General features: G+C 35.1%; 1 protein-coding gene across 3 annotated transcripts in view; it reads right to left on the bottom strand.

Annotated features, from left to right (window-relative positions):
• Nucleotides 1-24,735, bottom strand: part of chn1 (chimerin 1) — a 63,059-nt gene that overhangs the window by 15,873 nt on the left and 22,451 nt on the right. The window contains exons 7-9 of one of the 3 annotated variants that reach the window (XM_042336473.1): nt 13,968-14,256; nt 7,110-7,151; nt 859-936 (exon numbers count right to left, since the gene is read on the bottom strand). In XM_042336473.1, the coding sequence (XP_042192407.1) occupies nt 859-936; nt 7,110-7,151; nt 13,968-14,256 (409 nt within the window). Of the gene's footprint in view, nt 1-858; nt 937-7,109; nt 7,152-13,967; nt 14,261-24,735 lie in introns of all 3 variants that reach the window. The other 2 variants (XM_042336476.1, XM_042336475.1) reach the window with 2 other exon arrangements.

Below are 24,735 nucleotides of genomic sequence, written 5' to 3'. Positions count from 1 at the left end.
AAACAAATCGACATAAATATACATATCTGAAGGCCTGGTCTACTGGGACCATTTTATAATTAGAAGCTGACAGGAAGGCTGTAGAAAAGAAATATTGTAAATGTGATTTTCCTGGCGTTAGCAATTTTCTCAGCTCCAGCTAACCCTATACCTTTCACCACTGTCACCTCATTAGCACAGGAGGGATTCATTGGCAATGGGAAGAAAGATGTGGACCATCTGCTAATACCCAGTCGAGACAACACATGCTCCGAGACTCCAGAGACGGGCTCTCTGCAGAGAATGTGAACACCTAGCTGTCTGTCCAAGTAAGATGAATTTATCCATCACTTCTAATCACCATCAACTGCACTGAAAAATTCTCTCTTTAAATCTAAAGCAGACGTGCAAAGAAGTAACCAAACACAGATCTTACCTTTGCTAACATCGCTGTATTTATTTACATTATGTACACAAGCTACTTTGTGATATGTTTCTCTTCCATTAATTGTAAGACTCCATAAACATAATGCTGTACATCTTCGGAAATCAATATATAGATAAAATTGGATCAAATTGCCTTGAATTATATAATGGTACGCACTTCCATGTTTGAGAAAAATGCATGTTTAAAACTATTCTAGGATTAAGTATAAGTTAATAGTTAAGTTGAAGAAACATTCAATTGCAAGCACAAAACAAAATTCTAACACTTCACAATAACAAGAGCTTAGTTCCACAATGAATAATTTTGCTACAGAATGGCTTTCTTGTTTCCTATAAATTGTAGCTAAATCGTCAATTTTAATTTCAAACACTGTATATCCAACACTCAATGCTTACTTGTCAATATTCATTAAACTGATTTAAATTGCTTACCTTAAAATTATGAACTTTCTCATATTTGGGAATTCGCTCATTTTCTTTCAATGTGGCTCTTCGAACAAGTGAAGTCAACTGTGAATAAGCAAACAGTTTTAGTGGTTGCCAAAGGGTTGAGGATGTTTTTTTGGGTCCAATTCCCATTCCTAGAGCTGCTGTCAGAATATCCTGCTGATTCTTCTCTTGTTTAGGCTTGCGAATAAGAGATTTATAGGGTTTACTCCCTGACCAAGATTCCTTGGATGGCATCTTGAAGTACTGAACAATTTTTTACGTGACAAATCTGGAGAAACAAGTTCCTAGATCACAATCTGTAAAACTAAAAGTCTTCTTTGATCTAACTTTACCAAAGATTAATACATTCAGACAGATCAAAACATGTCAGTAAAGAGATTTTGTCTATGTTCTGCTGAATTGAGAACTTTGTGGCATGCTTGTTTTTTTTAAAAAAAGTCAATTTAAAACAGCCTTAGTTATCCCAGGGTTGAAATAGACCTTGCCAAATAATTTCTTTTTAAAAAACACTAGACAAACCGGAAAAAAAAATCTAATGTATGATTTTAAATATCCGCCTAGTGACAGAAGAAATTCAGTCTTCATCCATTTAGCAATTCACTTGTACATGGTGTTTTAAAGCTTCAGCACCCGTTCCAGGTTACTTTCCTCTGTCTCACAACACTGATGCTGTCCTGAATAAAAGATGTTCTTAGTGCTGCACACAGCCAGTTTCTGGATACGAAGCTCCTGACAACCTCACTTTAGTGGAAGGGGTGGCGGAGGCTGGGCTTCGGCAGGCACACTGGATTAGTCAGGTCACATTAAGGCAGCGGCTAACCAATAGCAAAGTCGCTGGTACTGATCCATTGTTCCTAAGGACCGAGAGCTTTCATGTTGGATGAGAAAACAACTATCAGTGGGAAGATAATGAGCAATGAATGAGTCATGCATCATTATAGCCCCCAACGCCATGTACCAATATTTAAATTAACATTATGACCCATTCTGTACATTTTTCTGTTTTTGAATCTACTAAAAAAAGGGGGAAATAGCATATTAAGTTAGATGAACACCTTTTTCCTATTTAAATCACAACGGTTTCAATCATGGATTCTTGGAGACAGAACACAAAATAAATTCAGTGTGTTTGCTCATATCCATAAGATATTCAAATTAAGGGTGTATTACACATTTCAAACTGGAATTTACTCAGGAGGCCTTTTTCCAGAAACAGGATTATGTACGTATTGGAGAGTGTCTCATTTTGATAACCCAACCAAATAAGATTAAGATTTTTCATTATTCTTTTTTATCTTTGGCAAGCAGTTGGTTTGTATAACATTTTGCTCTGTGCCCTTCATCGGTCACCACTTTAATTTTTTTAAATATAATTTTTTGATATGGTATTAAAATATTTATAAATACAATTCAAAACATGGTAAACTAATAACATTAAACACCAAATTTTAAAATAAACTGGTTTTGAAACGTGCAGTGAAAGTAGATTTTAAAGCCATTTTTGCAGCTTGCAGTCATGCAATGTTTTTTTATTGTTTGTACGTTTCAAATTAAGTTAACCCTTTAAACTCATTGGGACACGTTAGCACAAAAAAAGCATTTGCATTTCATGTTTTCAATCACCCTCCTTTCCCCTACCCTCCACCCTCCCCAATCCCGACCTCCAGCTCGGGTCTGAAACACTGACTGTCCAACGCCTTGGGACGTCCTCCCGACGTGAAAGGCGCCAAACAAATGTATTTTGGATGTTGTTGTTACAATTATTTTCTATATGCAGCATTGATGTTATCACAACACACAAAATTAGATGGGGAGCTAAATTCTGCAATTAGAATTTTATGAAGATATCTAGTTAGCAAACAAATCTCATTTATAAAAATCATACAAAAAATATACCAAGTTTTCAAAAAGAAGCAACAACATAAGTACATCAATGAAGAAGAGAGATATATCAGGAATTGAAAAGCACATTACAAAGGTTGAAAGCAAAAGTCTTAGGTTGACAATATTCTTTGATGGAAAGCCAAAGAAATAAATCCCAAGATAAGGCATATACTTTAATGAAGCTCTCATTTTCTGATTGATGGTAAAAGGCTAACTTTGAAGATAAAACTCCCTCTTTAGAAAGAAGGGATATATCCTGATAATGTCCTGATAAATATCCTGAAATATAAAGTTTAGTCAGATTAGTCAGATTACTCTGAATTATATTGTAATTATAGTAGAATTGGGCATAATAGATTTTTAAACATATTTTTAAAAATCTTCAGTATTGAATTAACATTGTATAATTTTTGCTGTTGTGAAAAAACAAGTTTGAACCTGCAAACTGTACAATTTCTTCCAACATACTGCAGCTTTTCTTAATAGTTTCAAATTCTATATAAAGCAATCTTGCCATTAGCAATCAAGTTAAAATTCAAAGACAGTTCATTCTTTGGCATAAATAATCTAAACCATCTTATTTTCCAGAGGTCCTGTGTCAATTTTATATCTCAAAAACAATATTGAGTAAGTTTTGCATCAACACTCTTGTCTTAAAAAAACAAACCAACAGATAGGTTTAAAAAAAGTTCACTGATGAGTTTATTCAGGGAGCCACTTGCTCAGTCTATGCTCAGTCGGCTAATCTCAACTGGAGCAGCATCAAATTAAATTGGCTTCAGGATTCCAGGTTAGAAAGAAGGAAAAAGAGTCAAGGTTCTCAATTCTGATGGATATTCATATCCCTCATGTGGACATCGGACGAGAACACAACTGAGTTTGGATGCAATGCTATCTATTGCTATTTATTGAACAGCCTGCTGGCACTCAGAATTGAAGCTCAAATATGAATTCTTGAACGATAACCTCTTGAACACTGGTGTCCATGGAACAATACCTCCAGTGGAAGGAAAAATGCTTCTGCTGAGAGTCCTATTCCACGTATCCACTATTTTGTTGAAATAAACATTTCACTGGAGGCTCGATAAATTTAAATCTGATTCTCCAGTTCTGTGTTCGCAGAACATATCAAAAAGTCAATTTACATCTACCGCATAAATCTTTGAGCATATTAAAAACCAGAATCATGTTTGTCATCATTTTTCTTTTTTCTAATGAAATTAACTTTGGTCTCTCCTTCCATGTACAAAAANCAATAGCAATATCTGATGTTAAGAATTACAACCTCATTGCTGTACTCAAATTGGTTTGAGTACAAATACAGTCACTATACTTCTCTGAGAAGTGCTTTGAGACAGTTCAACATGATAAGGTTCTAGAACAAATGCAAGGATTATTTATGGTTTTAATAAACTGGGTCAGATAACAGACAAATAACAGTAATTGCGTATTGTTGATTATTACTAATTCGTGGAGGAGAAGAAAGGAAAGGAAGAGCCACATTAGTCCATACTCCGTCTCTAAAATACAAAAATACTAACTCCAGTCCCTTCAAAACAGACATGCTATGCAGGAAACAGGGTAAGCAATGGGTTAGCAGTGGGTTAACTTGCTGTCACAACAAACACTAACTACCAGCATGAAGATTACCTATTTCTGGCAGCTGTAACTAATCTATATGAAATTAATTTCTGAAGTTAAATCAGACTCGAGTGGATAAAACGAACGTCACCCAAAGCATGGCAAAGGTGACAATTTCACTCAGGGATGCAAGGTTGGGTAGTGTGTGAAATGGAATCGTTCATATTGCTACAGTGGATGACAGAACAAATTGTTGTCAATAAAGGGACCTTTCCTAAGCAATTAGACCAAACCTGACTGGTGTGGCTCCTGCAAGATACATTATTAAGATAATACCAAGTTTGAGGGGAAGAGGAGGGAGCTGTGGACATACAGGAGCCAACCACTTATTAGTGAGTCCAAAATGAGAAGCATAAATAGCCAGCAATGATTCTAAGAGAGGTTAGGAGAAATGTCTTTGTGCAGAGGGAGACGAGAATGGAACTCACTATCAGAAGCTATGATTGAAGCAGAAAGCATCAATGTATTTAAAAGGAAGCTTGATGCACGCATGAGCAGAAGGAAACAGAGGGCTAAGCAGAGGGGATAAGGGGAGGTGGAGGTTCATATGAATATGTAATCCTCTGAGTAATTATAATAATAATCCTTGCATTTGATATAGCATTTTTCAGGTCTAGACGTCTCAAAGTGCTTCACAGAATATACTGTAAAGTGAATTGACTGTATATTTATGGGCGAAACGGTAGCAGCCAATTGCGCACAGCAGTGTCCCACAAACAGTCTTGGATTGAAGTGACCGATTTATTATTGTTTTTTTTCTTGAGGGATTATTATCAGGCGTGTAGAGTAAGGAAACTCGCCCAAGGTTTCGCACTGCCGGGAATCAAATCCTGGTTGCTTGCTTGCAAGGCAAGTACACTTCTGAGCATGAACATAGCGCAATTCAATGGGTCACAAAAAATATTGGGTATCACAGTATATGGAAATACTCGTTGGGTAAATATCCATAAAATCAATTTCTAAGTTGATAACAAAAATATTTGGTTATTTGCTCTTCACAACTTGGTACTGCCAGCATTCCACATATGTTCATCTCTTCCGAGTTTTATTTTGGGTGCTGCCACCACGGTAACCTCAGGCATCGTCATCACCGTCGCTTGGTGATAGCTGCAGCAATTATTCAGTACGCCGGCCCACACATTTGGATTCACTCCAACAAATGACTCAAGAAAGGGAATGTGCAGTTTGACCACCTGTTTGTCATCACCCGCAGTAAAATATACTCAAATATAGTCAATATACAAATATTGGACCTTTTTGACCCGTGAAAGCTCATACTGCAGTCAGCAATGTACTTTATAAGTTGATAGGTTTACACCAACTTTCTATGATGACAAATTGAAAGTGTTTGCCAGCCCACACACCTACGAATTCCATGCAAACATTGGATACTAAGTAAAATGGCTAAAATACTCTGAAATCAGACAGCGTTAGAGATGAAAAAAAAATGCACAAATCCACTTTTCTTTAACTGAAATTGGCTACAAAATGTTTTGGGACTAAAATATTTCTCGAGCTCAGCTTTACAATAATCTAAAATTCAGAAGTATAAAATACTGCACATTTCTGGAAACTGCAAGTTTACCCAGCAATTAATCGGTTAATAAATCAGTCATGTAAAAGAATCGTTCCAATTATCAGTAAATTCTCATTGGATTTTAAATAAAAGATTTAGTAAATCAAGTACAATATGCACATGTTCACTAATCTCATAAATAATTTATGTACAGGTGGTTAGTAAGCAGAGATTTCACCGACTAATTCTTCACACTAATGCAAAGCTTTGTTACAAACAGAAAATCTGACATCTGCCAAATCTTTCGTATATCCATAGCAGAGAACAAATTATTGCAGTACTGTATTGTATTTTTTAGATTATATAACTACTGGAAATTCTGTATCTCTTAACCCTATTTTAATCTGAATTATGTAACTACTTATTTTTAATGGACTCAATCACTGTCTTCCTACTCATAATCAGTGAATTGATGCATTAAACAATTATTTTAAAAACCCTAATACCCATTAGGTTCATACATATAACCAAAGTATTAGTAAATCAGTGATAAAGTTGGAACATTATGAATTCATTTGACAAAAAAAAGATTCAAATCAAGAAGTAACTAGCACTGCACATTACCAAGAACTTCAATTATTCAGAGTATGGAGAGTTAAGTTGTGGAGTGATTGCTGGATAAGAATCAAATTAATAACAAAAAGTCTATAAATTTTAACACAGTGGATTATGGCTGCATTATTTATACTGTACTCCATGTATAGTTTTGGTGTTGCTGTTAGAATGTTATAGGATTTGTAAGCACCAGCATTTTAAAGTTCTGAGTGACTGTTTGTCACTTCTTTTGAAGAATAACTATTTATCGACTCTCTTTTTAAATTTCTAAGTTATTGACGTTTGAACTGCACTCCTTCTCCTCATAATATCCCAACCAAATAAAACGTTATAGGACCTATGAGTAAATAACAGAACATAATGAAAATAGATACCAAAACTCAGTCACACATCCATGTTCATATTTAAATGAAATGCTATCATAAATCATATTAAAAATGAAGACCTCTTATACTACATAGCAAACAGAATTCCTTAGTACAGCACAAATATAAGTTATATGGCAACCTTATTAGATTAAGCTTAGATATACATTACATTCTCTCAAAAAAGAATGTTTCACATTCCAAATACTCACTAAACTAGGTGTCTGGCAATTTTCAGGGCTCACTTGCTCTGTCTAAGGGTCACAAAAACATGAGACCAATAAATTACTTCATTCAAAGCAGTCTAGACAGTGATTTATGCTGTTAATTCAGAAACATCAAGGTTACAAGGACACCTTTACGCTCTTACTCTGGCACACTGTTCATATTGTTTGATGTTTCCTACTTCTAGATTTTAAAGCCAAATTATACTTTCCAACAATTCTTCCATTCACCCCAAAAGACAAGAAATGTGTAATGATTTACATGATGGATAATACTGTTTCAAATACCTTATGTCTGTTTCTGTTGTTGTCTTGTTAGAAAACATAAGACAAATGAAATACAGAACAATGGATAGCTAATAGAGGATCAAATAGTTTATAGTAGTCACCTGAACCCTACAATTAAATTACAGCTTTTAACTTCCTCAAAGCTGTCTCATAATATAAGATAATATATTTGACTTCAATTTTGAGTAGGAGCTTTATTCTGTTTCAATTCAGTTTCGTGTTGTGCGATAGAATCCAGACACCACATGTCTGTGCATTACATTCACTTGATGTGGGACAAATGTTCACACAATAAAACCGACATTTTGCAATGTCATTTTTTCAGATTTACCAAGAAGAAATAACCTGTAAACTGATCATCTGGGAATTTCAAGTTAAAGTATAGGCAACTTTAGAAAACAAATCCTTGGTGCCAAAGCTATGGTTCACAAGAATGTAGTTTTGAGCAATTCTATCTTCACTTTCAAATCAACTTAATTCAAAATATAAACTATGTCTTTCAATAGTTATGGTACTAAAGAGTGAGTAATAAAACATACAAGTCCACGTGGAGTACTACGTGTTTAAATCCCATCGCTAGCCAATGAAGTACGAGAATAAATACATATTGTACATTGAATCAATTTGATTTTGTCATTCGTGAAGACCTGCCATTTCAGATTGCCTTCCTTCCTTTGTCAGCTGCAGTTACAGGGAGGAGCCTCATGTATCCTGAGAGCAAATATATTCATTGAAATGGAAGCCTGAAACTTCACACCAGCTTCAGAGCCAATCTGAAAGTACCAGAGTGTACATATCATTAGCTAACTATTGTCGCATACCGATGGAAGGCTTTTTAGGATTGGGCAGCACCAGTTTGGCTCCAACTTTAGTTTTGAAGCATCTCTGAGTGGTACAGGGTTCCTCTACTTTAGTTATTGAGGAGGGAAAGTGATACAAAATAGTGCGTCTCCATTAAGCAGAAAAATCAAGGTATTTGAATGCAAGAAATTTTTTCAAAAGATTATAGATCAAGGGAGTATCTTCAAAAGAAATTATTCCCAATTGATTTTCCTTCCCTTAAATGATCAATTTACACTTCTCTCAATATTAGTTGTCTCATAAATATTAATGTAACTAGGAAACATTTTAATATTTCACAAAACCATGACTGTTTTCACTGCAATCTGCAAAATGTACATTGCATTATCTTAGGAGTATAAGAACCTACACAAAAATCCATCAAGGCAAAAGCATTTTAATCTGTATGCTAATTAGATTCATTTGATGGGTGGATTATTCTGTTGGTTGGCCAACAAAAAGAGGTCTCTGTTAGTTGACTTCATAAAATATAATCATATCAATTATATAAAGTGTGCAAAGCATTAATCTATTTTATTTACACTGAGTGGCTTTGGCGGAACAAATATATTCTCGAGCTTTAGTACATGACTACCGGGGTGATAAAACAGTATTACCTGGTCTATATAGATGCAATCTGGTTTTAGATGGATCATTACAAAAAATACTTTAGATTGCAACATAAAAAATTGAAAGCTACATTGGCTGCACAGAAAATATATGTCTTCTGTGAAACGGAAATGCTATTTTTAAGAAAACCTATTGAGACCCAGATGTAAAACAGAGGTAATAAACAAAGATTTTAGAGTGTACAATCAAAATGACTGATTAGGAATTCAAGCAACCTTCCATCTTTGTTATATCTTAACCCTCCACACATGGATACGGGTGTCAAATTAAATGTTAATAGGATGGAAACTCCAGATTAGTGCATACATTTACGCGCAAGAGACTAAAAACCAACTGTAATCAAACCTAGAATACTGTACCGTTTTGCTTCAAGCATAAATTTTTAATTAATTTATAGCTTTAATTTGGACTAACTTCAAACTAGACTGAGTGCTGTTGAGCCTTTAAACTTCTAATTATAGAAACACCTCAACTCCCCTGTCTGCTGTTTTCCAACATTAGGAAGTTCATCATGATTTAGATGCCAGCAAGCAAAATTCTGCAAAAGCATTTAAATATTAAATTAGTGACAAAGATATAAAATAATGCACTAAAACATTTAAGAATTTTGGCTGCAAATTGAGGGATGTTGTAATTACAAATTTCAATGTTGCATTCGTATTGTTACCACTGACACAAATTTGTTCCAGTCACTTGCATTTATACTGCCAATATTCTTCCAGACAAAGGTTAAAAATTGAGTCACCAGTCAATTTTTGTGGTAGAGGTGAAAAGTTCATGAATATAGGATTGTGGAAACTAATGAATGGCTGGCCAGGCGGTGCTGGTCAAGTGGTGTTGGATTTATAGGTAACTGAAACCGATTTGGAGGTAAACCAGATTGGTACAAGATAAATGGGTTCATCTCAGTCAAGCAAACATACTGTTGTTGTTAACATTGAACAAGGGGGAAGAGGGGGAGCCTGAAAACATAACTCATCGCAGGTCTGAAAAATGTGCTTTTACTGAGACAGTAGAGGTGGTGTGTGCTCCAAGTGTGACAGTTGTCTTTCGACCCACAAAAAAACTATTAAAAAATCAGTAAAATCTAAAAAAAAGTCAATAATCAAATCAGAAGAAAATCTGTGTCCACCAACCCACAAGCATAAAACATACTTGAGTAGTTTTGTCTATTTAAGCTCTCCTAGCAATAACACTATATCCTTCAGCCAAAGCCCTGAAAGGTAGGGTGGTCCTAGCTTGGCAGGCAGTGCCTCAATGGCAAGATATGCGGTTTTAGCTGGTTAGCCTCCAGCACACACTCTGGGGGTCTCCAAGTCTTGGCTCTTGTCAACCTCCACCACATTCTTTGTAATACTCTCTGGAATTAGGTCAACAAGATGCACACCTTCAGGGAGAGAGTGCAAATTCCATTCCAAGTACAGGTCAGCAAGTAACCTTCATCAGAAAAGGCCAGTTTCAATTAATTGTCATTAATCGTAGGTGATAGCCTGGTGAATTAATGCCTTAAGCACCTGTCTAAAACAATCATTGCTCAATGCTGCAGCAACTTACCCATCTGTCCAATGTTATCTATATTAGCCCTCATCTGATTCCGAGCTATACTGTAGCAGGTGCTGTTGCTAATTTGCTCTGTATATGCTATATATAAATTTTACTCAGTATACGTCACTAGTAGCCATTAGCATGTGGTGAGCCCGTTGGCAATACAGCCCCTTCCCTCAAGGAGTCAACTGCTTAAACCTCTTATCTGGGAACCCTGGAGATTTCCCGTAGGAAGGATGTCATGTGTTAATTAAAATTAACAATCCTTTCATTTGATATGTCTATAACTGAGAATGTCTCAAAGCACTTCAAAACGTTTCTGTGAAGCGTAGTGACTATTTCCAGGCGAATATCTGCATTTAGAAAATTAGCAGTCTGCAGGTGACTGTGTAAATAAAAATACGTTTGAAGTCTGGGGACAGAATAAACAAGCCTGGGGGCAAGAGAGACAACAAACTAACAATAGGACTTGAAGAAATCTTCACTAGATTAATAATTGCAGATTTGCTTATTCTTAGTTTACTATTCTAGCTTATGCTTGTGGTTGGAGATCTACCTGAAACACTATTTGAACTGTACTCGTCAAGGCATACATCCTATCCATATGTACAGAGTCAAGGTTGCTAGCCCAACTCCTCTTGGAAAACAAGGGGAAGCCTAGTCTTAAGCTTGAAGGATGATTTGAGGTCTGAAAGCCTGACAGAGATGGGAGGGGGGGAAAGTTTTGTTGAAGTAAACCCCAAGGTTTTAACTATGGCTGAATTCATTGTGTTGTGTCTTTGGCTGAGTTGTGAACAATGTGATGACAGAATGGTAAGTGTTTTGTGACTGGAAAGGAACATGTAGAGTGTGCTTTGCAGATTATAAGACTGATTTGCTAACACTGGATGGTTCCTGAGGTAGACAATCTGGTCAGATAGCCAAGGGTGCAAAATAGCACCGATGAAAATAGTGCCAGAAAAAATTCATACAAAAATTGAATTTTTTCCCTAAGCAGTAAAGACTTCAGGAAGAGACTGAATGATAACACTAATATGCCAATTATCTAATGCATAGTAATTTAGAGCTGCTTCTGGTGTGGGAAGCAACAGTGAGATGTGCTGTTGAAGGCAGAGTGAATTTATTAAAGCGAGTGTATAAAGATGGTTTTCACTAAGAGAGTGTGGGAACATCCCATTTGTATGTGGAGGATCAATAATGCAATATTATTGCGGCAGCTTCCTGACCATTAAATCTACATTTTTTTTAAAATAAGTTTCATTTGGTCCTCGATGTAGATCAGGCCAAGAAAAGAATTTGCCAAACTGCTGATAAACATCTCTGAAGGGAAAAGAATGTTGCGCCACCTGGCATTGCTCACTGTTTGGTCCCAAAGCAGACAACAGTTCAGAGATTGTGTCTGTTGAGTTTGTGAACTGAAAAAGGCTGAACATACGTTAAATCTGATTTATCATAGAAATAAGGGAACTTTCCAAACATTGTATTTTAACTTAACTTGACAGAGGCTTTACCCTCCACACAAAGTCTAACTCCTACAATTAACTTCACTTATGTAGTGTTTTTCTTGGATGGAATAATTTCAGGTTTTGAATTTGAAAATAAAACGTAACTGTTATATTAAGAAGCATTACATTTTAAATTAACACCCTGTTTTCATAACAAATCTCCAGGAAAAATTAATAAGAGGTAGTTGTTCTCACAATTGGTACAAAATAGGACTTACTGCTAATAAGTAATTTAACTTGTCTAGGAATTGGGCGTTTGTTTTACAAAGTAATAAATCAAAACATTTACTTTACACTGTAAATTGCTGACAGACAGCCTAAGGAGAAAAGTAATATACTTTGTGATATAGTTATAAATGCTTTTCTGGAAACATTAGCAATCATTCAAGAGTATTGCTTTCAGCTTAGTCAAATTATTGGAGTCCCACACCAAGAACCATCTGGGATACAGCTATCAACAACTCCCCAAGGTTATACTTTGTACACTAAGTCTTCGAAAAAAAATCTTCTGTTCCCAGGACGTTAACAAGTAAAGTGTCAGCTGTGGCAATCATTCTTTGAAGTCACAAAGAATGGAGTCTTGATAGTTTTATGAGTTTGCTAAGGATTATATTCATTTCGCTTCTGAGAATGAAGATGCTCACACTAAACTAATAACCAGCGCTCAATATAACCAATTTCTGTTTGATGAAACAGATCGGTGCGACACATACCCAAGAGAAATTAAATGAAAGAAGCTAATCAGTGTCAAGCCTGAACTATATTTCATTCTTCTCTGACAGGTGGTACAGTATTTATTCAAGTGAAACATAGCTCAAAACTTTCTTTAAAATATATACTGTGTGTAGTTTACAATTACTAACAAAGCCGTGCTTTTTCAGCTATCCTGCTGTTACAGGAGTGGTACAAGCAAGTTACAATCCATTGGTAACTGTGACAAATAATCCAGTCTTCTGATGCAATTATCACCTATGCAAGATAATGGGAGTGCAACTCTTGTTGGAGTGGAAACGGTACCTTTGTATAGATACAGATAAAGGAACCAAATATACTTAACTCAGTAAATTACTGAAATGTAAAAAAAAAACTCCACCCATTTTTATTCTATTACATACATATTTATTCCTAGTGTAGGTGACCATATATTAGCAGAATTCAACATGAGTTATGAAGCACAAAATATTCCCCCTTTCCCAAAGTTTTGTCATAGAAATGGGTCCTTAAGTGACCGCAATAAATTATTACTAGTTGATGATACAATCCAATTTAACACCAATAAAAATGCAAGTTAGTTGATAATGTAAAGGAATGTATAACTATTGTCACATTTCATTTCACTATAATATTTTTCAGTTTGCTGATGCAATTAGGATATTAGTCGTGGAAAAAAAGACACACATTCTTCTAATCTTGTAACACATAACTGCACAACAAGACTTGGCAGCAAAACATAAAGGATGGCCAGAAATAAATTTGCAATGATAACAAAGATCCAATGTTAAAAGTGGAGATGAAAAACTCTGAATAATGAATATGTGGAATTTTGCTCAAGACTAAAAGTAACTTTTGGGGTTAAATATGACATCTGTAAACCACTCATGATTTGTTCTTGTGGTTTAAAGTGACGTCTATAAGCTCATCTCCAATACCAGTTATTCTCTACATTGCTTAATTTGATTTTATTCCTTTCTACTGACAATGACATATTGTTGGTATGTTGCATACTACCTCTATTGCCATGCACCTCACAATAAGCCCCTAATGTACTTACCAGGAATATTGATATTAAGTATTAAAATACAAAAATTGCTCAAAATTACTTTTAGTTTGGGTTGTACCAGTTATTGCACCTTTAGGCTGTCAGCAAGATATCAGCATTTAAATGCCCCATACACTTTAACATTCTAATACATGATTTAGGTGCTATGCAAAAATCAGAAAACTTTGAATAATAGTTACACCTATACTTTACAAGTATATACACTCCACTTCTGTGGGAAATTCAGTGGAAGAAAAGAATAATTTTCAAAATCCTTACCCTTTTCTCAGGAATACCATCTTCTCCAGCTGAATCGTGCCCTGCTTGTATGTCCCTCAGGACTGGCAGACATTTTTTGTTGGTAGGTTCCCGATTTAAAGTAGTATAGCCTATGTGCTCGTAGATTGGGTTAATCGTCATCTTGGCAATATATTCTGCTGCCTTGGTCTCGATATACAATGTAATCAATCCGTCTGTTACCAGGTCATGGATCGACTCGAAACGTTTCTCCCCCACAAAGTGCTTCCCATCGTAGTAAAGACGAAAATTTCTGGTCTGAGTCCCAAATCTGTCTTGATTAAAAGCAGAAATTAAAACAAAATGAGCAAAGCAGAATTTGTCCGCGAGTCCAAAATACCAAGCAATGCCTGCATTCAGGGTATTGCAGTGAAACAGAAATATAAAAGTGAACTATACAGATGGGAAGGGCACAACACTGACAAATGAAGACAGATCACCAGACCAATGCCTGCCCTAAAAGGAGTGATTTGTTCTCAGCCTTTTCAGACACCACTGCATATTGCAGTTGTGAAGAAACTGAAAAATACTCAGAACTATCGATTTGATTTTTTTAAACATCTTTGTTATCAGAACGTGACTGTTCTATTTCTCATTTACCATCATAATGTTGTCCCTCTACTAATGCAGATCAACTGTTTGATGCTGCTGTTAGACTTTTCTCTGCCCAATCATTTCAGAAGGAAGAGGCCATTCTGGGTGCTATGAAGTCCCAATGCCAACAATTATACTTGCATAGAGCTGCTGCCAGAAGCTGAAATGTAAGACTGAACGGCACAAGAGTGAGTATTCTTTTTTTTCTGGTTAGAGGCCAAGAACTAACTGTTGAGTTTAGTGTACAAAGTGCTTATGTGCTGCACTCGCTTCCGTCGATAATACAAAATACTCTTCACAATGTTGAAGTAAATTCAGTCTACAGAATTCTGAACGTTCTGCAGAACAGAATAAATATTTGTCAAGAATTTTCTCTCATTGTTAACTGAGTATGTTTACCAATAATGAATGTTAAAGCATTTAAGTCTTTTTTTAAAAATTAGATAATGTATGTACGTTATTCTTTCTTGTTAGCCAAAAAGAAAAACAGGTTAATCCAATTAGACCATACTACCATATTGATCATAATATTCTGTCCTCTCCAGTCCTATCTCTGATTTAATTTGCCTTCCTGAGTCTATTGCTTGCTGTTCTAGCTAGTTTCTTTCTTAAGATTCAGTCATTTCCCCTCAAAGGATCACTGCTGAGGCTAACAGCACTTTGGAATACTGCAAACAGCATTCACAGACAACCGTGCATCTGCGTCAAAGATGACTAAGGATATGAAAATGTTGGCCACACGTGTCACCATCACTAGTCACGTGCAATGCTTTGCGACTCCCTGATTTTTCAATTTAACTCGGTTATTTTAAATTTCCTGTAGATTGATGGTACCGTATGCCTTTACCTTCATTCTCCTGCCGAGTGATAGTCAGTGCTCTTATACTGAGAGTCATGCTTGGAAACATATATACACATCACACACATGTGTACACAGTGTACATAAACTTCACCTCACTGAAACCTCACCTTGCTAATCATCAATCACATTTTAAAAAATAGATATATATATTTTCTACTTTTGAGTCATTGGCATCCTCGGCAAATTCCAATGCATGACATTTTGTGGTTCTCACACAAACATTTGAAAATTAAAAATTAATCAGAGTCAGTACAAGGGCAATGATACCTTGGTATTTCATGCTAAAATTAAGAGATATTAATGCTGCGATCTTCAGTACAACATCAGGAAAGGATCAATGATGCAAATTATTTCTCGGAAAGGGGGGGGTTGGGGTGGGGGAGGAGAAGCAAAAGTAGTTTCAGAGGGGAAGTCAATGCAGGACACCTCCCAATAAATAGATGAAAAGGTCTTAAGAGACTTGTGAGCAGATGAACTGAAGTCTTCATTTCAGGCTGGTACGAGGAGATCTTACAAAAGGAGTTAGAAATAACTTTCAAATTTGACAATCTTTTTTAAAAAAAAGGAAATTCACTCTCCTGCCCGTGTGAGCCGAGTAGTGCTGTGAACAACACTGAAGTAATCTCATCGAACAGGTTGTTCATATCAGAATTTGACAATCCCATCCATTTACAAAATACATAATTATGTTCAATCATTCTGACAATATATCACTCCTTTCCTGCCTTGTAAAAAAAAAAGGCAAATATCATAAACTTTTGTTGCATTACAAAAAGCCAAAATGTCATCAATAACCCGCTTGGAGCTTGCTACAAAAACTGTTATACAGCGCAAAGTTATTACCGTATCTAACGCCACAGTACATATAAGAATTCACAGTGTACCAGATATCTTGCGTGTCCATTCAATTCACAATTCTCTTGCTTGGAAGTAGGTGTGTGTGTGTGTGTATTGTGCATCAGGTACAAAGCTTCAAATGAAAAAAAGATAATAATCCTTGCATTTGAAATAATGCTTCAACACGTCGAAACGTCTCAAAGTGCTTCACAGAGTTTTTCTGTGAAGTGTTGTGACTATTTGTGGGTAAGAACAGCAGCCAACTTGCGCACAACAATGTCCCACAAACCGCCATGAAGTGAACGGACAATTTTTTTTTATCTGGGAGATTGTTGGCCAGGATTATAGGTTGATGAAGAAATCAGATAAACGTAGTGAACCATATTTTAGATTGGGCAAAGGATCTCAAATATGCAGCAATTACTTTTCCTCAAAAGATATGGACAGTTTCTCAGAAACGCATTGTTTTCTATGCATCTTCTTACTTAAGCCAGAATTTGTGTTCCTGTAGATCTATTTTATTTACGTAAAATTTCCATTCAGCATTTTAAGAGAAAATAGAAACATATGGTAAAACGATAGCCCTGGAATTTTAAGTCTGTGTGAAGCCAACAGTAGATGTATTGTGTACACACTATTTCCTGTTTTTTAAATAGAACCAGCTGGAAACACAACTTCAGCTGCATCAAATATTTTAATTCCTATACCCTATCATTTGCTGCAAAATGAAATGCAAGTCATCTTCAGTCGAAAATGTTAAAATAAGTCATTAGTTTCAGAACTATTAATAATTTTCTGCTGAATACTGTAAACACGGTTTAAACCTCAACCATCATTAAATTTAAAAAGTGTTCAATTTCAAAAGCAAATCAGGATTAAAATGTGTATAACCAGAAGAAAGTATTTTTGAAATCAAAAGATCAAAGCAGCTTTAAATTATTTTGGGGCAAAAATATTTGTGTAGAACTCAAAAGGTTTAAAACTGTGGATCATTTTAAATGGAACTATTTTCTCTATATATTGGATGAAAATCTTAAGTACATTCGCTTAGACTCGAACAATGTACAATGGCAACTGAATTCCGAATATCACTAGTAAAACAATGACACTTTATTTGCTAGGAAATATGAAGTGTGACTTTGCTACAGTTCACAAAAATGAACAAAATATAACACAATACAGCTGGTCCTCTGTTCCACTATTCTTGTTTATTGCTCTAGGGCCAAACAGACTCACTACAGATAAGTATTTACAAAGGTCATGGCTTTGATTTACTACTATTTAATTAAGTTTTATTTCATGTATATTAAAATGAAAATTAACAAGTCTACTTTTATGATTGTATTTTATACTATAGCCTGACATTTAATTTCCGTTTCTGACCATGAACATATTTTTACCTTGTTTTGGCGACATTTATCCATACACAATAATTGATCTAATTATTAGTATATTATTAAACATAATACATTTGGCATGTGTAGCGTTTTGTAATTTAGGATGGTTCACAGAGTTTAGGATCAAGCACAGCAAACTCCTTTAAAGATGAATCCAAAATTCTGCCCACTAGTAATATATTACAATACTGAAAGCATGTTAAAAATATGCCATAATTGTGTTATATGGACCTGGAAGGCCGTTGAAGTTCATTCTCCCAATGAAGATATAGGCACCATACCCATACTACTACAGGTTATTTGCCATGTGTGTTCTTACTGTCTTCTATACGCTTATTAATTTTAGTAGGAAACAACAACAAATTACATTGATGTCCCAAATCGCTGTAGAGATAAATATTGCTTTACACTCCTAATGGACAATTTTGCCAAATTTCAACCAACCTACTTAATGCCAAATGCCAAAAGAGCACTCCATTGCTTGAAGAAGGCTGCAAGCTACCTTTGGCTGCTGGTTCATAAGAGAAGGACTAACTGCAATTGTGGCAAAGGCCAAGTCAAAATGTGCCTCCATCTGACGGATAAAAAAAGTTAGAAAACTAAGAAAATAGAGGATAATCTGAAAACATACTTGTGTGTGTGTGTGTGTGAGAGAGAGAGAGAAATAGTTTATGAATGGCTATTACTATCCCATTTGAATTTCTGCACTATTAAAAGTTTTTACAACTGAGATGATAAATTTGTAACAAAAACGAGGTAGATCAATGGTCATAGTTTACCCAAACCAACATCGCCAAGATTCCTCAAATACAATAAACCTGCCAATCCAACTGGACTCATACAGTCATTTGTTAGCCATTGACTGCACATTTTATGACCAACATAAATAATTACGATAATGAACAACATTAACAACATTTTACAAAAAATCTTTATTGGGGGGAAAAAAGCATAAAAATCTAAAATAAATTACTGAATGTAATCACATTAAAGATCATTGGTAAGACTGCTTCTTACCATTGAACTCAGGATTGTTTGCCAAGTAAAAGTGATGCATTTTACTTTGCCACAAACCATTGCAGTGTTGCCGCGACAAATTAAGAAACTTAGATTTTATTTTTCCTGTACAAACAGATATTTAACCCACAGCACAATGTGGTAAAATACTAATCCATTTAACAACTCTTTTTTTTNACGAAAAGGCCATAAGAATCAACTGTGTTATCACTATATTCCTCAAGCTCGTCTCTGTCCAAACTCGTCTGGTTGTCTTTTGAATCCATTTCAAACTGTTTGTTTCAATGGCTTTGTATGATAATTTATTCCACAAGTCTATTAACTTTTATGTAAAAAAAAGTGCCCAACTTTCCTTCATCAAATGGATGAATACTTCTTCAATAATACTTATAACTTGTTTTCAGAAACTGCAACTTGCACATTCATTCAGATATTAGCAATACAATTATCTGAGATTATTCAATACATTAGTAAAGTCTGCAATAACTTTAGCCTTTGATTTCTAGAGAGATGACTTTTTTTTCTACCATTTGGAAATTTACCAAAATGTTAAAAATAAAAATGTATAAAATATCAACAAATACTTGCTGGCTTCCTTGGTTTAAGCTGGGTGAATGGAGGAACAGACTTACCGAATGACTCACTGTTCTATTCATACAAAATCATTTTCAACCTTGAAATCGGTGCAGAGCAGCAATAACCGCGCATTGATACACGGACAAATCCTAAAATTTGCCAGTGCTGATCAAATTATAATTTTGACGCTTTTCAAAATTCACACGAGGTTACAAGCTAACAGCACACATCGCATTTACATCTCACAATGTCTATCTCTTCAATAACTGAATGCCATTTGCTGAGGTTTCAATTGACACGACTAACATTTTTTTTCAAAACTTATTTGAACAGGTGAAACAAACCTGGTTAAATATCACTGCTGTCTTGTAGATTCTTCAACAAATGCAGTACAGCCTCTTCTTTTAAAACCAGAACATACTGAATAAAATTGCTCACTTTGTAATGATTCCTTCAGCTCAACAGCTCCTTCTTTACCATTTCCTTGCACTACAACAGGCAATTTTGACATTTTTTTTTCTGGTTTAAGGTAGTGTTGGTAGATCTGTCAATTTACAAACATTTCTGATTTTTTTTTAACCTTGGCTTCAATCCCAATATCATTTTGTTTCCGTAACACTCCTGCATTTTAAGATGATATTCTGAACTGTTTCTTGTAACTCACATCCCTAGGCATCTGTTACTACTTACAGTTAAGCAAAAATTGCCTGTTGAAACAATCTAAATATCAGTCTTGTGTTGCTATGGTATCTGGTCTCCTGGAGAGTTGCAGTATACGTAATAAGGAATAAGCTAGGAGACTTCAGTTAATCTTTGGGCTAAATGCAAATGCTTTTTTCATTAAGAATTTCTACAAGTGGGTCTCTGTTACAATAACACTTGTTTCAAAACACACCTTTCAGACCAGGGAGAATATTCTTCGAATAGCGCAGTTCTGACCAAGACCACTTTCATATTTACCACATTTCGCACCTCTAGCAATATGTCATGTGTAATATAGCTACAACCTCTTATCCACTCCTTTATTATCTCCAGACGTGAATTCTCAACACCCTCCCCAGCGCCATCTTTTACAAGATCAAAGTCATCCGAAATTTGATAGCGCATATCTTACCTGCACTAAACTTCGCAAGACTATCACCCTGTGTGTGTCAACCTGGCTCAGTTAGTAGCGTTCTTGCCTCTGAGTCAGAAACTGGCTCAGGATTATCTAAACTTTCATTTTGGAAACATTAACACCATCAGAAGAACACTTTTGTCCTAAAAATCTTAACTGTATTCAATTTCCAGGTCCAGAAACAAAATGATAATAATCCTTGCATTTGATTATTGCAAGGATAATTTTCTAATCCATCAGAGTACCATTGCCCTGAATCAAATATGATCAAAAATCGAAACTGCCTGAGATCTCAATTGCAATTTTTTTCAATGAAAACTAAAGAATAAGTAACAAAATGCTATGTTATTAACTATGTTAATATGAATGTTGATGCTTGATCTATCAAATAATGAACATGGTCACGTTTCAGAGTTTGAGGAGAATTGGATGGAACACTTTACTCACTGCTTTATAATAATAATAATAATCCTTGCATTTGATAAAGCACTTTTCACATCTTCTCGACGTCCCAAAGCGCTTCACAGAATATACTGTAAAGTGAATTGACTGTATATTTGTGGGCGAACGCAGCAGCCAATTGCGCACAGCAATGTCCCACAAACAGTCGTGGATTGAAAATGACCAATTTATTATTGTTTGGTTTTGGAGGGATTATTATTAGGCTCTGTGTGGAGTAAGGAAACTTGCCCGAGGTTTCGCCCTCTGCCTGGAATTGAACTCAGGTCTCTCGCTTGCAAAGCGAGTGCTCTAACCACTGAGCTACAGGACTCCACAAACATCACATCGTTTTGGTCACCCTGTATACATATAAAAACATGGTGTTCAAAAAATAATGCATTAGTTGAGGTTTCTCAAAGTTGAGCTTTGAGTAAAGCTGCAATAAATTCATATGTTAGTATGTTTCCATGTTATTAGCATATGTGTGGTGATACAGTAGTTATATTTTAAATTAAAATAATTTCAGTGCAAGATTATACAAATAATATTTGAAGTGACATAAAATTGTACACAGTCAAAAAAACTCCAATGTAAGGTCAATATTACATAGTTATGACAAATGCTGCGTAATGCCATATTTTATGTAGTACATTGACACTGCATTTCTGTTCTGAAGCCCTTTTAAATTTTACATGTAGGCAAACCACATTCTTCCATTATCATGTAACTAGTATCATATAAAACCTTGGCATTTATTGCATTTCACACCTCTATTGGTGTATAATAGAATCATAAATATTTAATATCACCTCTAATTCAGTTAGTAGTTTATATGGTTCAAGGTATTCTATGACTGGAAAAGCAATTAATGGTAAGCAATGAGCTGTACAAAGCTGACTACATGGCCTATGTACAATTATGATTAGAATCTGTCTTCTGTAAAGCAATTAAAGCTGGATTTTTTGTTTATTCGATTTACACAGTGTGTCAGACTTGTCAGAAATGAAATATTACATTTAAGAACTTTTAACGTTCATACAAAAATCCATTATTTCAATCAAAAAAAGGACAAATTAAAATACTTTTTAAAAAAANCATGTAGTGTTGCTACAATAATATAAATACTCATTTTACATAGGAATTCTTGTATTTAGTGGATCTAACAAACCAAACAATCAAAGTTGAAATATCTTGTAATTGAACAATATGCAATCTGAATGGCGTACACATTTCTGAATAGCTTACTACTGCTACTGTGTCAACACTTAATGGCTCCAATAATTTTCTTACATTCATAATTAGCTCCCAAATAGTCCCAATTTGAAATATAATACTCTTATCATCTTTCCATTACCGACAGTAGTGTAAAATTGGTTGCACTTGTTCACCTGACTGCAACGTTCAGCATTTCTAATTGACTCGTGAACAGCATTATGCATACTGTATTTTAGTTTCCACTGCATCAAATGGGAGATGACCAGATCAGGTGGACATCTCATTTTCAAAAGGCAGTATTGCAATAAGAAGGAATTAATTCTTCTTCAGATCTAGCCTCATAAGACACAAGACCCTTTTGTTTCGCCCACAAAATAATAATAATCATCCTTGCATTTGATATAGCGCTTTTCACATCTTCTAGACGTCACAAAGCACTTCACAGAATATGCTATAAAGTGAATTGACCATATGCGAAACGCAGCAGCCAGCGTACAGCAGTGTCCCACGAACAGTCGTGCATTGAAAGTGACCAATGTTTATTATTTTTTTTGTTTTTTGGAGGGATTATTATTAGGCGTGTTGAGTAAGGAAACTTGCCCAAGGTTTCGTCCAGCCTGGAATTGAACCCTGGAATTGAACCCATTGGAAGTAAAATAATGTATAGAATGAAATTAAATCTACCAAATGTAAAACCGTCCCCAATGGTGTAAATGAAAGCACTGTTCAATTCAATTTATAATATATTCTATGAAGCGCTTTGATACGTCTCAACGACATGATAAGGTGCGGTATCAAATGCAAGGATTATTTTTATTATTAAGACCCTAAAGCTGGTTAAACTCCAGCAGTTGCCCAACGCATACTCCAGGGTCCCCTAAGCTTTGGCTCTTGCCAATCCGTGCCGAATGCTCTCCAGAATTAGGTAAGCAGGATGTGACCTTACAGTTGGAAGAGAGTGGATTCCATTCCAATAAATACGAGAATTTCCATATACTGGATAAGTGGGATGCATGCAATTCTCAGTTTGGTTTGGATACTGTTGAGCATGGTAGTGGGTGTCTGCACGTGTCAGACACCCTTCTGGCCAATAAAAACAAGATCCACCTGAATATGCATTTTAAAGCTGAATCATTATTATAGAAAACAACTACCATTATTGTACACAACTCGACTTATACGGGGGAAAACATTTTTTTTCAAGAAACAATACAATGCATCCAGTTGATGCTGACATCTATTGCATAATCATAGTGCAACATTTTCCAAGATAAGATCATTAAAATACCTTATGCATCTACAAACTGTTCATTGCGCAATATAAACATAAGCACAGTGTAAACATATTGGGCAAGGAAGATTCCAATAATGGAGCTGAATAACAGTTGTACATTCAAATTTAATTAGAAGCTCTGAAAACCTCTCAGATGTAAAAATCAGGTAAATGGTAACTCAAAGCAAGCAAGAGACCTCAGAATTAATCACTGGTGAGTGTTTTTTTCTCAGTTCTTAATAGAAATAGTTTCAAGTGTATACTATCTCACACTGTAGATTTGATCAATCTGAAATCAAAGGTTTGTACAAAAAAATCAGTCCCCTTGGAAGTAAAATACTGTATAGAATGAAATTAAATCTACCAAATGTAAAACCATCCCCAATGGTGTAAATGAAAGCACTGTTCACAATGCATTAATCTATCGGCCAACAGCAATTTACAAATGCAAAATCCTATGAATAAAGTTTTGTGTTCGTATCCTTGTACTTCATTTGAACTTACTAAAATATTTTGCGCTTCTCTGGTATCAGCAGGGGGGCAGGGAGGGAAGGGATTTTTACTCACAGAAAAATAAAAATGAAAGACTGACAAGATGGGTAACCTGATGATTCTTCAAAATTGAATATAACCATAATTAGTTCTTAAATTCTACACAGTTTGCAAGTAGCAAGGGATCAGATTTTCAATCTAGGTCACCTCTTTTGTTGCTCTGTATCTAAAATGGAACAGTTCTTGTTTGCTGATTTGGTTCTTTGAATTGAGTAAACCCTTTGGCTGTCATAATTAGTTTGGTTTCAAATGCTACTTTTAACATCAGATTAAATGGCCATGCAATCAATCTGAAGTTGTTGTTTTATTTCAAAAGATACACCATATGTAAATTTCACATTTTGCATTTAATGAAAAATAATATTGAATAGATTGTTTTACTAATACTGGAACTGATAATAAATGGACTTAATCATGTAAAATGTCCTTTCACATGATTAAATGCCACATTTCAAACAAATGTAAACAATAAAATTATTTTTGAAACAGATAGAAAAATGATTAAGTTAATGAACACTGCAGTTAGTTGTAGCAATAGGGCTGAAAATAAAAATATAGAAAAACATAATTGACTAATAATTAACTGCATCAATATCAATAAAAGTAGATTGCGTTTTTTCAAAATGAAAAGCACCAAGGGGTTGATAGTCAAACATTTCGAAGAATCCCTGAAAAGCTTAAAATCACCTTTTTAAAACATCTTTGATATTAGACATTTTCAATTAGAATAACTGTGAAGATAAGTTTCCAATCATTAAATCTTGTTTCATATATGCCAAGTAGTGTTTGGTTCCACCATTTTCCAAATTATTCAGTGAGTGCATGGGTCAGATTACACACCCTCCTCGATAATTTGTCAATTCTGGTTT

This window comes from Callorhinchus milii, unplaced genomic scaffold, assembly GCF_018977255.1.
Source record: "Callorhinchus milii isolate IMCB2004 unplaced genomic scaffold, IMCB_Cmil_1.0 Scaffold6, whole genome shotgun sequence".
Classification (NCBI taxonomy): Eukaryota; Metazoa; Chordata; class Chondrichthyes; order Chimaeriformes; family Callorhinchidae; genus Callorhinchus; species Callorhinchus milii.
This window is presented reverse-complemented; position numbering and strand designations above follow the sequence as displayed.